Source organism: Myotis lucifugus, unplaced genomic scaffold, assembly GCF_000147115.1.
Source record: "Myotis lucifugus unplaced genomic scaffold, Myoluc2.0 scaffold_590, whole genome shotgun sequence".
Taxonomy (NCBI): domain Eukaryota; kingdom Metazoa; phylum Chordata; class Mammalia; order Chiroptera; family Vespertilionidae; genus Myotis; species Myotis lucifugus.
This window is the reverse complement of record NW_005871638.1, coordinates 276628-292247: the sequence shown is the minus strand read 5'-3', so window position 1 is coordinate 292247 and position 15620 is coordinate 276628. Positions and strand designations below refer to the sequence as shown.

At 46.3% G+C, this 15620-nt stretch overlaps 1 protein-coding gene and 1 long non-coding RNA gene across 3 annotated transcripts in view; both read left to right on the top strand.

The window, feature by feature from the left end:
- The window catches only part of LOC102427817, a 5040-nt gene extending 3971 nt beyond the window's left edge, over positions 1-1069 (top strand). The window contains exon 4 of the long non-coding RNA XR_002826709.1: positions 384-1069. This is a non-coding gene — a long non-coding RNA (uncharacterized LOC102427817). The remainder of the gene's footprint in view (positions 1-383) is intronic.
- Positions 1070-10032: 8963 nt separating this feature from the next.
- The window catches only part of TMCO1 (transmembrane and coiled-coil domains 1), a 28665-nt gene continuing 23077 nt past the window's right edge, over positions 10033-15620 (top strand). The window contains exons 1-2 of one of the 2 annotated variants that reach the window (XM_023745860.1): positions 10033-10293; positions 10641-10718. In XM_023745860.1, the coding sequence (XP_023601628.1) occupies positions 10224-10293; positions 10641-10718 (148 nt within the window). In that variant the 5' untranslated portion in view covers positions 10033-10223. The remainder of the gene's footprint in view (positions 10294-10640; positions 10719-15620) is intronic. The other variant, XM_006104692.3, reaches the window with a different exon arrangement.

Here is a 15620-nt window from a genome sequence, read left to right as displayed (position 1 = left end):
AAAAGGTGACCCGGGGCCCTTTTTCCCCTAACCCCGGGCCCGGGGGTTTTATGCGTTTTCAGAAGACAAATTTAAAGCGCCTCAGAAATTTAAACAAATATACAACAAAAAAAAACTACTATATATTTCCATATTCAGAAATCTTTTATCTACTTTCTCGGGGAGTGGGGGGGGGGTGACCAGGGCTCCAGGTGGGAACTCTGGGGGCGGGGGGCGCGGAGGTGACAAGGCCCTGGAAGTTTGAGAACTACTGACCTAGTGGAGAGAAGATAAGTTCTATGCAGAAAAGTAAGGTGTACATTTTTGCATTGAGACTAAACTTTATAACCTTTGGCAAGTTTCTCTTTTTCTTTGGCTAGTTTATTAATTTGTATATGCCTCAGTTTCCTTGCAGCATTATTCACAACAGCCAATATACAAAAATGGCAAATGACAGGATAAAAATGTGGTGTATTACATACAATGGAATATTATGCAGCCACGAGGAAAAAGAAAATCCTGCCAATTGTGCAAAATGGATGGAGCTTGAGGGCATTTCTCTAAGTGGGGAAAAGGCAAACAGAAACAGCCCAGGAAAGTTGCCAGCAGCTGGGGGGTGGGAAATGGGGGAGGTTAGTAAAAGGGTACAGGCTTTCAGCTATAAAGTGAACCAGGTCTGAGGACCTATGTAAAACGTGTGCCCGTCATTGAGAAGGCTGTGATCTTGTATAACTGGACTTTGCTGAGAGAGTGGAGCTTACAACTTCTCGCCACACAGATACACAACAGATAGACACGGGGGATGGTGTTGACTGTCTGGATGGGGCAGCCAGTCACCATGTACACAAGTATCAAGCCACGGCCTGCACATTTTGACAACATTAGCAGCTTTGTCAATTATACCTCAATAAGCAAAATTGTCTTTAAAAAAGTAAAACATCTTTCAAAAATGACCCTTTGGGGACAACCTGGCAAACCTGGGCCGAAGGCTTCTTTGTAAAGACGCCGTAGCAGCCAGAAGGACGTTGGACCACAGGACTTGCCACGAGCACTGTAGAATGGGTGGAAGAAGACACGAACTTAGCCGGGCCTGGATGGAAGACTCGGCAGTCCGAGTATGTAAGAGGCCAATGAAAAAAAAAAAAAAAGAAAAAAACAAAGAAAAAAAAAAAAAGAAAAAAAAAAAAAAGAGGCCAATGCCCGGAGATGGCTATTTCCAGTGAGAACTGAATTGTTTTTTCTTCTCCCTCACATTGCCCCTTTAAGGTGGTTTCCTGAAAATTGATTTGCATATATACCGTTAGATTCCCCTGCATGGGCTGCACAATTTTGCATTGCCATCAGTAATATATGAGGGTGTCTGGTAATTCACAGCCATGCTGAGTGTGCGGTCACTTTTGGGTTTCTGACAATCTGAGAGTCTTCTAGATGAAATGATGGTTGAGAAATAGTGTCTCTGAAAGGATGACCAGGTGACATTAATGCACTTCACACCTGGCCCTGGGGTCTTAATTGCTCTCAGATGTGGTCAGGCATCTGGTCCATCTCCGACATTGGCACCAGCAACATGGGGAATGCCAATCCTCGAGTCCCAACTGGGGTTTTTTTGTTTGTTTTTGTTAATCCTTACCCTAGGATCTTTTTTTCCATTGATTTTTAGAACGGATGGGAGGAGACACAGAGAGAAACATCAATTGGTTGCCTCCCACATGAGCTCCAACCAGCTCTGGGGCTCTAGCCTGCAACTGAGGTATATGCCCTTGACCAGAATTGAACCCGAGACCCTCCAGTCCTTGGGCCAATGCTCTAACCACTGAGAACACCAGTGACTAAGGTTCTTTTTGTTTTTTAATTTACCTTTATTATTGAAAGTATTACAGATGTCCCCCTTTCCTCCCCTCCATTGACCTTCTCCTCCCTGATCCTGCCCCCAAGCCTTCACCGCACTGTCTGTGTCCATGGGTTATGCATGTAAGTTCTTTGGTTAACTTCTCCCTGCCACCCCCATCTCCCTCTGAGATTCATCAATCTGTTCCATGCTTCCATGTCTGTTTATTTTGTTCAGTTTTGTTCATTAGGCTACACATGGGTGAGATCATGTGATACTTGTCTTTCCCTGACTGGCTTATTTTGATACAAGATTTTGTTTTTTTATATAGTTTCTTTTTATTTATTCATTCATTTATTTAATTGTCACTCGAAGACATTCCCCACCCCCAACCTTTTTTTTTAACTTTTTTTTTTAAATATATTTTATTGATTTTTTACAGAGAGGAAGGGAGAGAGATAGAGAGCTAGAAACATCGATCATCTGCCTCCTGCACACTCCCTACTGGGAATGTGCCCGCAACCAAGATACATGCCCTTGACTGGAATCGAACCTGGGACCTTTCAGTCCGCAGGCCGACGCTCTATCCACTGAGCCAAACCGGTTTCGGCCCCCAACCTTTTTTAAAAAATATATATTTTATTGATTTTTTACAAAGAGGAAGAGAGAGGGATAGTTAGAAACATCAATGGGAGAGAAACATTGATCAGCTGCCTCCTGCACACTCCCCACTGGGGATGTGCCCACAATCAAGGTACATGCCCTTGACCGGAATCGAACCTGGGACCTTTCCACTGAGCCAAACTGGTTAGGGCCACCCCCAACCTTTTTTAAGAGAGTGGAAGGGAGAGGGAGAGACAGAAACACCGATGTGAGACAGACACATTGATCAGTTGCCTCCTGCATGCTCCCAACCAGGGCCAGGAGCCTGCAACTGAGGTACATGCCTTTGACCAGAATCGAACCTGGGACCCTTTAGTCGGCAGGCTGCTGCTCTATCCACTGAGCCAAACCGGCCAGGGCCTGACTGGCTTATTTTGCTTATCATAATCCTCTCCAGATCCTTCCATCAGTGTTTTTGTTTTAATATATTTTTATTGATTTCAGAGAGGGAGAGGGAGAAATAGAAACATCAATGATGAGAATCATGGATTGGCTGCCTCCTGCATGCCCCCCACTGGGGGTGAGCGGTAACCTGGCATGTGCCCTTGACCAGAATCGAATCTGGGACCCTTCATTCCGCAGGCCGACACTCTATCCACAAACCCAAACCAGCTAGGGCCATGGTGGGCAAACTGTGGCTCGAGAGCCACATGCGGCTCTTTGGCCCCTTGAGTGTGGCTCTTCCACAAAATACCACGTGTGGGCGTGTGTACAGTGCGATTGAAACTTCGTGGCCCATGCGCAGGAGTTGGTTTTCGGCCTGGGCGAGTCTATTTTGAAGAAGTACTGTTGATATTTGGCTCTGTTGACTAATGAGTTTGCTGACCACTGGGCTAGGGCATCATCAGCATTGTGTTAGCTGACTTTCTCTTACTAGGGTTGAGCACAACTATCTTTTCTTTGGTTGAAGGTACTATTTTTGGTGGACCATCTTTTAGCGAATTTTGTCCATTGTCCTGTTATGCTTTGGATCTCATCATTTTATAGAAATAATTTTTCTCATTTGTTTTATGATATGCTTATGTTTTTTGCCTTGCAAGTGTTTTTAACCCACAAGTACTCCCATTTCTAAAGAAATTAACTCCTGTTTCTTGTGGGACTTGTGTAATGTTTTTACATTTAGGTCTCAAATGTATTTCACTAATACTGTTTTTCAGGTCTTTAATATCTTGACTGATTTTCTGTCTACTTGTATCAAACTAGAAATGTGGATTTATCTGTTTTTCCTCTTAGGTCTGTCAGTTTTGGTTTTTTTTTAAATATATTTTTATTGACTTTTTAGAGAGAGGAAGGGAGAGGGATAGAGAGTTAGCAACATCGATGAGAAAGAAACACTGATCAGCCGCCTCCCGTACACCCCCCACTGGGGATGTGCCCGCAACCAAGGCACATGCCCTTGACCGGATTCGAACCCGGGTCCCTTCAGTCTGCAGGCCGACACTCTATCCACTGAGCCAAACCGGTTAGGGCAGGTCTGTCAGTTTTTATTTCATGAACTTAGAAGCTTTGAATTAGGCGCAGACTTATTTAATATTGGCAGGTCTTTGTGCTGAGCCAACCCTTTTGTTATTAGGAAGTGCCCTTTGTCCTTGGTGTCGCTTGTCTTGAGGTTTACTGTCTCCTGTAACATCGTCCTCCAGCCTCCGTAGGAACAACACCTGCGTGGCCTCTCTGCACATTAGAACCTGTGGGAGGATTATCTGACGGGTTTCAGAGAGGATACAGAGAACAGACCTCAGAAAACTGAGAAGCGGATGCGAGGCTTATGTCCCATGAAAAGCAATTTCCTCATGCCTGGGAAAGGTCATGTGATCGGAACTCATGGAGGAAAGTTAGAAATTCCCTGTAGTTTGGTGGAGCGCTTTGGCACATGAAGCATACCTTTCACAGATATTTTTGAGTGTCTGCTAATGGGCCCTGTGCTAGATGCAGAGGTCAGTTTTTAAATATATATATTTTTATTGATTTCAGAGAGGGAGAGGGAGAGATAGAAACATCAATGATGAGAATCATCAATCGCATGCCTCCCACTTGGCCCCCACTGGGAATTGAGCCTGCAACCTGGGCAGGTGCCCTGACTTATGACCTTCATGGTTCATAGGTAGATGCTCAACCACTGAACCACACTGTCCGGGCGATGCAGAGGTCAGTTTGAGATTGCGCTCCTGTAAGGGTCTGCAGCCAGAGCAATGAGGCTAGGGCATGTGACAGTATTGCTTATGATATTTGTGTGTCTCCGTGAATAAAATCAATGTGTTTTTGGCAGCAAAGTGAACCGCTAATGTTAGGGGCAGAAATAGAATAGTGAGGAGTAGCTATGGTTATAGGAAATACTAATCATGCTCTGTTAACTGTGATTGTTCTGTTCTGATTAGAGAAAGCACATTGCGGTCCACTCTCCTTTTCTGCGAACTGCCTACCATCATGGAGATTAACCACCTTGTTGCCGAAACAACCCAGTCCCAGAGGTGCCCACCCTCTGTGACCCCCCGCCCGCACTGCCTGTAACCTGCACCCATTGTACCTCGCCTACCTCCCATGCCTGCAATTCCTACTTCCCCATGTAATCCTTGTCCTTCTACCCAATATAAGCAGCTGGCTTATGGGGGGAGGGGGTAAGAGCAGATTTTCGTGGATGACCTGCTGCTCTCCTATGCTACCGGCAGGATTGGAATAAACACTCACACATGATTCAACCCTGTCTCTGTTTACTTGGCAAAAGTCGTGACAGGCAGCCCAGACCCACTGTCTGTCTGATTTCACTAAGATAAAGGGTAAGAGTCTATTTAGTGAGTAAAAGTTCCAACAATGTATCATAGGAACACGGAGTAAGCGTGACAGTATCTGTAATGGGAACTGTCACCTCGAATTGTAGGCTTCTATTAAGATGGCCCAGACTCACCCATGTGAATGAATTTTAGGTATTTAAATATTTTCAAAGGCCCCTTCTAATTCTAATATTACATAAGCTTAATATTAAAATGAAGTTTTTATATTTCTCTCTCTTAAAAGGCTACTTCTCCCAGCCACTCTGTCAGGGCTGTCGCCACACCGGTTACAATCTGGACAGAAATCAATGAGACCTTCACGTGCAATGGCCCTTATTAAGGACTCACTTTTGTACCTGACTTTGACTCTAAGTCCATATTCTTTTCTTAAGGAGAGGCCCAAGAACTGTAAAGCTTCAGGTCACCTAAGACTTAGAGATGCCTTTGGTGGAACCTGAGAATTCGTCTTCTTATTCACCTCATCTTATTTGGTTCTAAGGTTTACTATTTCAGTCTTCACAGTTCTCTCGGATTTTGCTCTTTCTCCTCAATTTCTGATTCTACTTGTTTAGTTCAGGGCTTCCTCACTTGAAAACTGCGTCACAGTGACAGCTTGACAGCTGGTTTTCCTGATGCAATATTGCTCCAAATGAATCCACCCTATTTAAAGCTGCCAGGCCAATTAAAAACCAACATTGCTGCCCAGCCAGTGTGGCTCAGTGAGTAAAAGTAGATTATTGGCCACTCAACCAGGAGGTCACGGTTTGATTACTGGTCAGGATACATGCCCCGGTTGCAGGCTTGATCCCCAGGGGGGATGTGCAGGAGGTAGCTGATCAATGATTCTCATTATTGATGTTTCTCTTTCTCCCGCTCCCTTCCTCTCTGAAATCAATAAAAAATATATTTTAAAAACAAAACAAAAACACTGCTTATTTTGCAAACTTACCATCCAGCTAAAGATATTCTGATCTTTGCACTATCACCGATCTTCTGAAACTGGGAAGCTTAAATGCCCAGGCAAAAGTGGCAATCAGCCCTGGCTGGTGTTGCTCAGAGGTTAAGAGCATCAGCCCAGCACACTGACCGGTCTCGGGTTCAATCCCCGGCCCTAGTAGGGGAGCAGGCGGGAGGTAACCAATCGATGTTTCTCTCTCTTTCTCCCCCTCCCTCCCTAAAAAAATCAATGGAAAAAATATCCTCAGATGAGGATTAACAACAACAAAAAAAAGTGGCAATCAACCAGAGGGTAAGTGAAGCCACAAGAGGAATGTGACATTTTTAAAAGAGCATTGTTTTTGCCTGATAGCATGTAGTTCAAACGATTACTGCCCACTTTCTTCTTATATCAATCAGGTATAAAGCTGAATGCGACAGTTAAACAATTTGGACCTCAGATGCAGAAAACTGGATTCATCATTATTCTTGGCTCATGACATTCTCTTCATCAGCGCGTTCAGCCATGCTGCCACTTCCCATGACATCACCACCAACAGGGAAACCAGGACATAAATTTACATTTACATTCACCTCTGATGCTCCATTACCTCACCCAGCCTTTTCCCATTCAAGCCAACACCAGCAAAATCATCATTCTCTTGCTTTTTCTTTTAACATCCTAAACAGTGTTTGGGGGGGATTTTTATAAAGTTATTAACTTTATGAAAAGCCTAATGCATGTTGTATATAATTTTTAATTATTCTTTTCACTCTATATTATACAGGTGGGACAAAAATAGGTTTATAGTTGTGTGTATGGGAAATAATAATATAAAAATAAACTGCTTCATGTACCCACATCTGTAAACCTACTTTTGCTCCACCCTGTATTTCTAGGATTAATCCATATTGTGCCATTCATTTGGAGTGCTGTATAAATATATCCTAACTTGCCACTTTATAGATTAAAAGAAAATGAGGCCCATAGAAATTAAATCACTTGCTCAAGTACTACAGCTTGCATGAGTTGGGTTAGGAGTCAAACCTGAAGGCCTGCCCAATTGTTGTAGCTTAGTGACTGTGTTGAACTATGAACCAAGAGGTCATGGTTGCAGTCCGGGTTTGGGCACATGCCTGAGGTTGTGGACTTGATCCCCAGTGGTGGGCCTGCAGAAAGCAATTGATGATTCTCTCTCATCATTGACTAGAAGCCCAGCACATGAAATTCATGCGCAGGTACAGTCCCTAGGCCTGGCCTGCGATCAGGGCCATTTTTCCCAGCTGCTCACACCACCCACCCCCAGTTCTGTTCCCTGTTCACCATTGGGCGATCAGAGCCTGCTGGCCTCACTGGCCCCGACCCCACCACAGGTTGCCCTCTGTGTGTGGGGAGACCAGCAGGGTGGTGGCCTTGGCCTGGTGCCGCCTGCGTCCCCCTCCCACCCACCCCTGGTTCCCCGTTTGCCATCGGATGATGGGAGCATGCCAGCTGGGGAAAGGGACCAAGAGGTGGTCAGTGCACCTCAGTGACTGGTCGAGTGGTCGTTTCCCTGTTAGGGTCAATTTGCATATTACCCTTTTATTATATAGGATGTTTCTATCTCTCCCTCTCCATTCCTCTCTAAAATCATCGATAATAATAAAAGAGTAATATGCAAATCGACCGAACGGCCGAACAGCGGAACGACCGTCAGAAGCCGGGGCTGTGAGGGCCGAGGCAGTTGGGGCTGTGAGGGCCAAGCCCCTTGCACAAATTTCTTTCATCGGACCTCTAGTTAAAAATATAAAAACAAATGAACCAAAAAACCTGAAGCCCGTATCCTTTCATACCTCAGTTATAAGCAGGGGTTAAATTTCTCTCTTAACCTTTACAATGCCTAGCCTAGTACTGAACATTTTTTTAAAAGAACAGTATTATTACTAAGCCCACTTATAATGTGAGAACACTGCAGGCATATTTGTCATTTGCCTTTCACAGGAAGTCACCTGAGGGTGTACAACATAAAGTATAGACGAAGGAGGGAGATGTGGGTCCAGGGGAAAGCAAACCATACCCTAGAGAAAGGTAAAGGAAGTCCCAGGACAAAAGCCTGGTCATAGAAACGGGAGCAGGACAGTGAACTCTGGTGGGTGGTCCTCATGGGGAAACCTGAGAGCTTAGAACCTGAAAATATGACAAAAGAATCGGCAGGATGCAGAACAGCTGTTATGAATTTGCCTCTAGCACTGGTTCCAACGTGGGGCCCAGGTTACGACACTATTGCCCTGGAGGAGGGAACATCCTAGCAGTGCCTGGTTCTGCAGTAAACGTGCTCAGGGATCCGTGAAATGCTTCACTCCCCAATTTCATTGACGGCTACTTTCCCCTCACATTTTAACACCTATGAATAAAAGGCATCTTCCAACCAATGGGTGGCATAGCTTCATCCGTTGTTTATTTTCTCCGTCAGTGGGACATAGAGTGATGGCCCATCTCCTGGTCAGCAGATGCTGGACCTGATGAACTGTGTGCCAGGGACAGCTCAATAACGCACTCTTCCTCACGCTCTCTCCGTAACGGTAGACGAAGCTGGTGTTATCAACATTTTACAGAAAAGGAAACTGAGGCTCAAGGCCGGAACCATCTGCTCAGGGCGACTGTCAATTAAGTGGCACAGCCAGAACGGAACCAGGTGCGACTTCAAGGCCATGTTCTCCCTGCACCTCACTGACCATGGGCCATGCAAGGCTGACCCACCTGCCGGAACTACTCAGGTCAAGGTGTAGCTCAAATGGAAAGCCTTCCGGCTCCTCCAGGAAGCGGTCCTGCCCTCGTGTGTGCCCCCACATTTCAGGAACACCTGCCTCTATTTCCCCTTCTCACAATGCGGACCTTAACAGGACCTGTGCCACCCGCTCTGGCCCCGCAGGGCCCACCACTGTCCGGCCCAGGTAGGCACTCCATGTCTAAGGAACGGGGTCTCTGCCTCTAAGTGTAAAGAGAACACAGAAGTGCACCTACAACTCATCAGGCCACAAGCGGTGTAGCCCGAGCGCCAGGAATAAAGCGCATTGGAGTTTAAAAGACGCAGTGATAGCGCAGGGCGCGCACACACACACCAGGCTGAAAGCAGGCTGCTGAGACGTCTTCTGTGACCGACACAGCAGGGTTTTTATTTTTTATTTTAATGAGGTGCCAGCACTCATAAGTGAACTTTCACGGAACACCAGGGCTCCTGGGGCTTCTGGGAAAAGGGGAGGTGTTGGAACGGGTGACGGTCCCGCAGGGGAACTGGCTGGACGCATGGGCTGCTCCTTTCGAACGGCGCTGCTCCTTCCCTCCTCCGCTGCCTCCCGCCACGTCCCTCCGCGCAGCCCGCGGGAGAGCGCACTGGGACCCTGCGACACTGGGCTCGCGACACCCTCATTGCTCCGCGTACTGTCCGCCCCCCCCACCCCCCCAAGCGCTCCGCCTCCGAGTCCCTGCTTCACTGCTCCCGCGCGCTGCCCCCTCCCCGGGTCTACGAACCTCAACCACACCGCGCAGCCCCTCCGCGAGGGCGCGGTTCCCGGGGGCCAGCGCGTCCCTCTTCGGCGGCCCCAGCAGCGCGCGGTGCATGTCGCCCGCGAGGACCTCAGTCTCTCACTTTGCCGCAAACATAGGCCAACTACCTGGCCGGCCCTGGAGCGGGGCCGAGGCGGTGGGGGGCCGGCGGAGCGCGGCCGAGTCCGGCCACGTGGCCCCCGGGCCGGGAGCTAGCGCGCCCGGAGCCCGCGGCTCCACGCAGCGGACCAGGTCTCCGGCCGCCGCCAGCCTCAGCCGCCCAACTTCCAACTCTCGCGAGGCCCGCCCGAACGCGGCTGCGTTTCCACGAGGGCCCCGCCCGGCTCTCCGAACGGAGCCCTTCCGGAGCTGTGCCCCGGAAGCGGAAGTGTGGCTCCCGATCTGTCAGCGGCGCGGTGCTGCTCGGTGGTCCTGAAGTCTAGGAAAGTCGTTTCTCGCTCATTTTCCGTGGCTGTCGAGCGCTTCCCCCCGGCGGGTGGGAGTGCAGAGCCGGAAGTGCAGGATGAGCACCATGTTCGCGGACACGCTGCTCATCGTGTTCATCTCCGTGTGCACGGCTCTTCTCGCCGAGGGTGAGGGCGCTGCTTCCCTGACGTCTGAGCTGTCCCAGAGGGGAAGGCCCCAGGCCAGGGGTCCCCGGCGCCACACCGGGCAGGTCGTCAGCCCTGCTTGCTCGGCGACTCGGGCGGGAGGGATCGTGTGCACGCGGTGGCCTGGGTTCTTTGGTCCCTTGAGTGTCTGCGGAGACGCCTTGTCATCACGGTACAGGTGCAGTTGGTTAAGAGTCCGTCGTTTTAACTACCGGCGCCTATAAAGCAAAAGAGTTGAAATCCTTCCTTACCCAACCGTGGCCACTAATGACTGTCGTGGGAACCGTTGCAAACATTTCTCCATGAGCACGTTGCGCTTCATGTTGCAGGTATCACCTGGGTTCTGGTTTACAGGACGGACAAGTACAAGAGGCTGAAGGCGGAAGTGGAAAAACAGAGTAAAAAACGTGAGTATGGCAGCTCCCTTCAGACGTAGTTTCACGGGTCAGTCTCAAGGCAGCGCATGTTGGTAGTGAATAGTGGAGCAGCACCAGCCCGTACAAAAACCTTGTAGGGACGCAGAGACGATTCCAGCTTGAAGTCTATTTAGGAATATGGCTTTTGTGCAAAATGTCAGTGACGTCAGAGGTATGTGTTACGTGCAGGGAAACCTTTGTGATGCAGGAGACCTTGCAGTCCTTCATGGGAGGTGAGAATTTGGATGGAGGATGAGACGGGGGAAGGATTTCCAGATAAAGGACATAGCATAGATGCAAAAGGAGGGGTATTTTAAGGACTAAGATGTGTTTGATGAACAACAGTCACTATGATTGGTATTAAGGTAAATGGTGTCCTGGGGAAGAAGTCATGTTTCTTTTGGTTGAAGGTGTGTTTGACAAAAAGGTTAAGAACAAGTAGAGTTTATTGTCTGAAATAAAGAAGGAATTTCCGCAGGGCTTTATGTCTTATAAGAGCTTGATGTTTTCTTTCTTATAATGTGTCATTTGATCCCATAACAACCATTTGTGGTTGGTTGTATGAATATTCTCCTCCTTTATAGGAAAGGAGATTGAGGCTTAATAAGGTCACAGAACAAATAAAGAATTGGACAAACTCAGGCTTTTTAAATTACAGCTTACTGTTCCTCCCCTTATTATTGACAGTGCACCCCAACATATCTAAAACCAGGTTCATTATCTTTACCTGCACAGGCGTGATCCTCTCTCAGGATTTCCCTGGTTGGGGAAGGTACCTCCATGCTCCAGGAGTGCAGGCCAGAGGCCCTGGAACACTGTCTTCATTTGGTCCTGGACACTACACTCCTTGGTCTTGCTTTCCTCTGGCTGGTCATTCTCTTGCAGTTTTCTTGTTGGTTCCTCTTCTTGACCTCCTGTTGTTGGGTTGATTCCTAGTGGTGAACTCATATGTGTGCTCTGTTTGCCAGTGACCTCCAAATTTATGCTCCTACTCTCTCTCTCTAATACAAGATTCATATTCTTAACTGTCGATTCACTGCAATGTCTAATACACATCTCAAACCCAGCACATCCAACTGAACTCTTGTTCCTCGCTCCCAAGCCTGCTGCATTGGTAGCTTTCTTGCCTGTGCTCAGTGGATTTCTGTCCTTCCACTTGCTCCGGCCATCATCCCTGTGTGGTGTCCTTGACTCTTCGCTCACTGTCTACATCCAATACTGTTGGGCTGCCTTCAGATATATCCAGAATCTGACTACTTTTCATCACCTCCGCTGGTCTTCCATGGTCCAAGGCACCGTCATCTTTTGCATGATAATCGCAATAGCCTCCAACAAGTGTCTCTGTCCCCTTGTAGTCTGTTCCCAAGATAACAGCCAGGATAATCCTTTCAAAAGCCTATCAGATGATGTCCCTCTGCTCATAACCCTATGATGGTGTTCCTTTTTCGCTCAGAGAAGCCATAATCCTTCTAGTGGCCTTAGCCAGTTTGGCTCAGTAGATAGAACTTCAGCCTGCAGACCAAAGGGTCCTGGGTTCGATTCCGGTCAAGGGCACATAACTTCATTGCAGGCTCCTCCCCGCCTGGGCCCTGATTGGGGCTCATGCAGGAGGCAACCAATGGATGTGTTTCTCTAACATTGATGTTTCTGTCTGTCTTTCCCTCTCTCTTCCACTCTCCTTAAAAATCAATGGAAAAATGGCCTTAGGTGAGGATTAACAAAATCCTTCTAGTGGACATAACCTTTCCCTTTACTGCTCTGATACACTTTCCCTGCCACTCACCTGTTCCACCCACACTGACCTGCTTTCTTTGTGAGAACTTGTTCTGCTGTGATCATACACTAGTCGGCCATCATGCGATGGTGTCTGTATACACCTTTCATGTCATGTGTCAGTGAGAAGCCTCGTGAAACAAATTTCATTTAGCTTCACATTTGTTTGGATAATATTCTCTACCTTAATTTTCACACAAATAGCTTATGAGCTTCTTTACTTCCACTCTAATTGCTTCGTTTCTAATTACCTGAATTATAGAAATCAGTTGTCTTCACTCTACACCCAAATTCAAAGTAAAGTAGTTGCCAAGCAAAGCTCCCATAGTTGTACTTTTTTTTTTTTAATATATTTTACTGATTTTTACAGAGAGGAAGGGAGAGGGATAGAGAGTTAGAAACATCAATGAGAGAGAAACATCGATCAGATCAGCCGCCTCCCGCACACTCCCCACTGGGGATGTGCCCGCAACCAAGGTACATGCCCTTGACCGGAATCAAATCCGGGACCCTTGAGTCCGAAAGCCGACGCTCTATCCACTGAGCCAAACTGGCCAGGGCCATAGTTGTACTTTTTAATATAATCCTTTACTATGCTGCTGTGAAGGTAAGTATGAGGTAGGCTGATGATTGGAATGACCCCTGCATTTCTCATAGTCTCAGGTCCTCTAGTTTGGGGGAACTATGGAAACTCAGAAAGTGTGTATTACTTGCATGTCTGTGATCAGTTGACATTTGATAGCTTGCTGTGTGTAGAGTTAATCATGATGAGTTCAATCTATAATAATAAAAGTGTAATATGCAAATCGACCGAATGCCCGAACAGTGGAACAAGCTTCCGGACGACCTTCCGGATGGAGCTGGGGCTGCAGCTGCGGGATTGAGGCAGCCGCTGTAGCTGTGAAGGCCTCCTCTTGCACGAATTTCGTGCATCGGGCCTCTGGTACAAAATAAATGGGCATAGAGCCTGTCTTCTAGATAGTTATAATCAAATGGACAACTGTTATATTGAGCACTGGAGACGTTTCACAGGAAGAAATAAGGTAAGTTCCTCTTTGAACAAATGTCCTAGTTGCAAATGCATGATCTCTTCTGACATCCTCTATTCAGAAGGTGCTGTGGATCTAAGCAGGAAAAGTTTGTAGGGCTTTTGAGAAACACAAAAACATACAAAGATTTGACTTCAGATTAGATTCTTGTGCTGATCTGATCCTTGACATTATTTGGGGAATACTGATATTTTCGGAAAAGCTGCCCTGCTGTGGCTGGCCTTTGACAAAAGATGCTTTTTTAAAGGCACACAATGGGTTGATTCAGGTGATCTGTGAATATCAGCAGTCAGGTGCATTCTAAAGATCAGAAAGTCTCCTTTCCTAGTAGAGACCAATGAAAGAACATGTCAAGAGAAAGATTAAAATATGTGTAATTCACTGCTGTAACAGAATTGTATGGGAGCATTTATTGAGTACAAATTATTATGAAGTGTGAAGTGCTTCTGTTGTTCGCAGAAGAACAGGCTGGAGTTTTTTAAATAATTTATAGCTGAGAGAATCTGGAACTCAGAGTGCAGCAACGCCAGGTCATGGGCTAAACGCATTTCAGGGTCCTCATTTTATCTCTCAACTCCAGCATCTCCACTGCTTGTTATGAGGCGAGGCTCTGGTGAATAAATATCAACACAAAAGGGTTAGGAAAACAGGAGGTTAAAAGATGATCGTATCCCTAGAGAAGATTTATCTGTCTCAGTCCAGTCTGCTGGAAGACCGCCTAGTGCTCAGGGAGCACCTTATCTTCTGTTCCTGGCCTCTGTCTCTTGCCCACCCCCCCGCCCCCCCGTTTTTTACGCCGTTACAGTTAAATGCCACGTAGTTAGTCCTGGGTGGGAAAGAAATATTTTTGTTTCTTTGCTTAGTCATAATGATACAGAGTAAACCATTCAATTTCTGTCCATTTTTAAAAAAATGTTATTTCTGTGGCATCTTATAAAATTTGATTTAACTTCCTTTTATGATCTGTCCCTAAGTAGGTTTATTCTAAATCTCTTTTTCTCCCCCATAGTGTTTTATCTTTTTTTAAAAAATATGTTTTGCCAAACCGGTTTGGCTCAGTGGATAGAGCATCGGCCTGCAGACTGAAGAGTCCCAGGTTCGATTCCGGTCAAGGGCATGTACCTTGGTTGTGGGCACATCCCCAGTAGGAGGTGTGCAGGAGGCAGCTGGTCGATGTTTCTCTCTCATCGATGTTTTTAACTCTCTATCCCTCTCCCTCCCTCTCTGTAAAAAATCAATAAAATATATTTTTTTAAAAAAATTTAAAAAATATATGTTTTTATTGATTTCAGAGTGAAAAAAGGAGAGGGAGAGAGAAATATCAATGATGAGAGAATTATGAATTGGCTGCCTCCTGCTTGCCCCCCACTGGGAATCGAACCCGCAATCTGGGCATGTTCCCTGACCAGGTATCGAACGGTGACCTTCTGGTCGATAGGTTGATGCTCACCCACTGAGCCACAATGGCTGGGCTAGTGTTTTATCTTTTATCTAACTAGAATAGTATCTGTTACTTAGTTGCCCAATATGTGTGCATGCGTGTATGTGCACGCACACACACACACACATACACACTCACACACTTTATTTTAGTCAGCACTTCACCATTTAATTTGCAGTATTGCAGTCCAATAGAACTTTATACCTTCATAAAGCAGGAATACCAACTTTGCTTTTAGAACTCAGCAGCATACTTAATGTAATGAAGGAAAGTATCCTACCTCACAGTTCTCTTTAATGCAACTTTTAGAAATAATACATGCACTGTATTGTTTTCTAGTGAAGGAAGTATACTGAGATAATATATGGAACAGATCATATAAATAAACCAAGTGAACGGCATTTTTGACATATTTATTCTTAGTCTATTCAATGGGGATTAAAGATAGTTACTATAAAATATAAATATATTTCACTATCCCTCTTTAAAAACATATGGTTACTCTATCATATTTATTGAAACACATCAAAAAAAGTTGGTCTGCCCTGGCCAGTATAGCTCAGTTGGAGCATCATCCTGTGCACTGAAGGGTCGCGGATTCTATTCCCAAGTCAGGCCACATACTAGGTG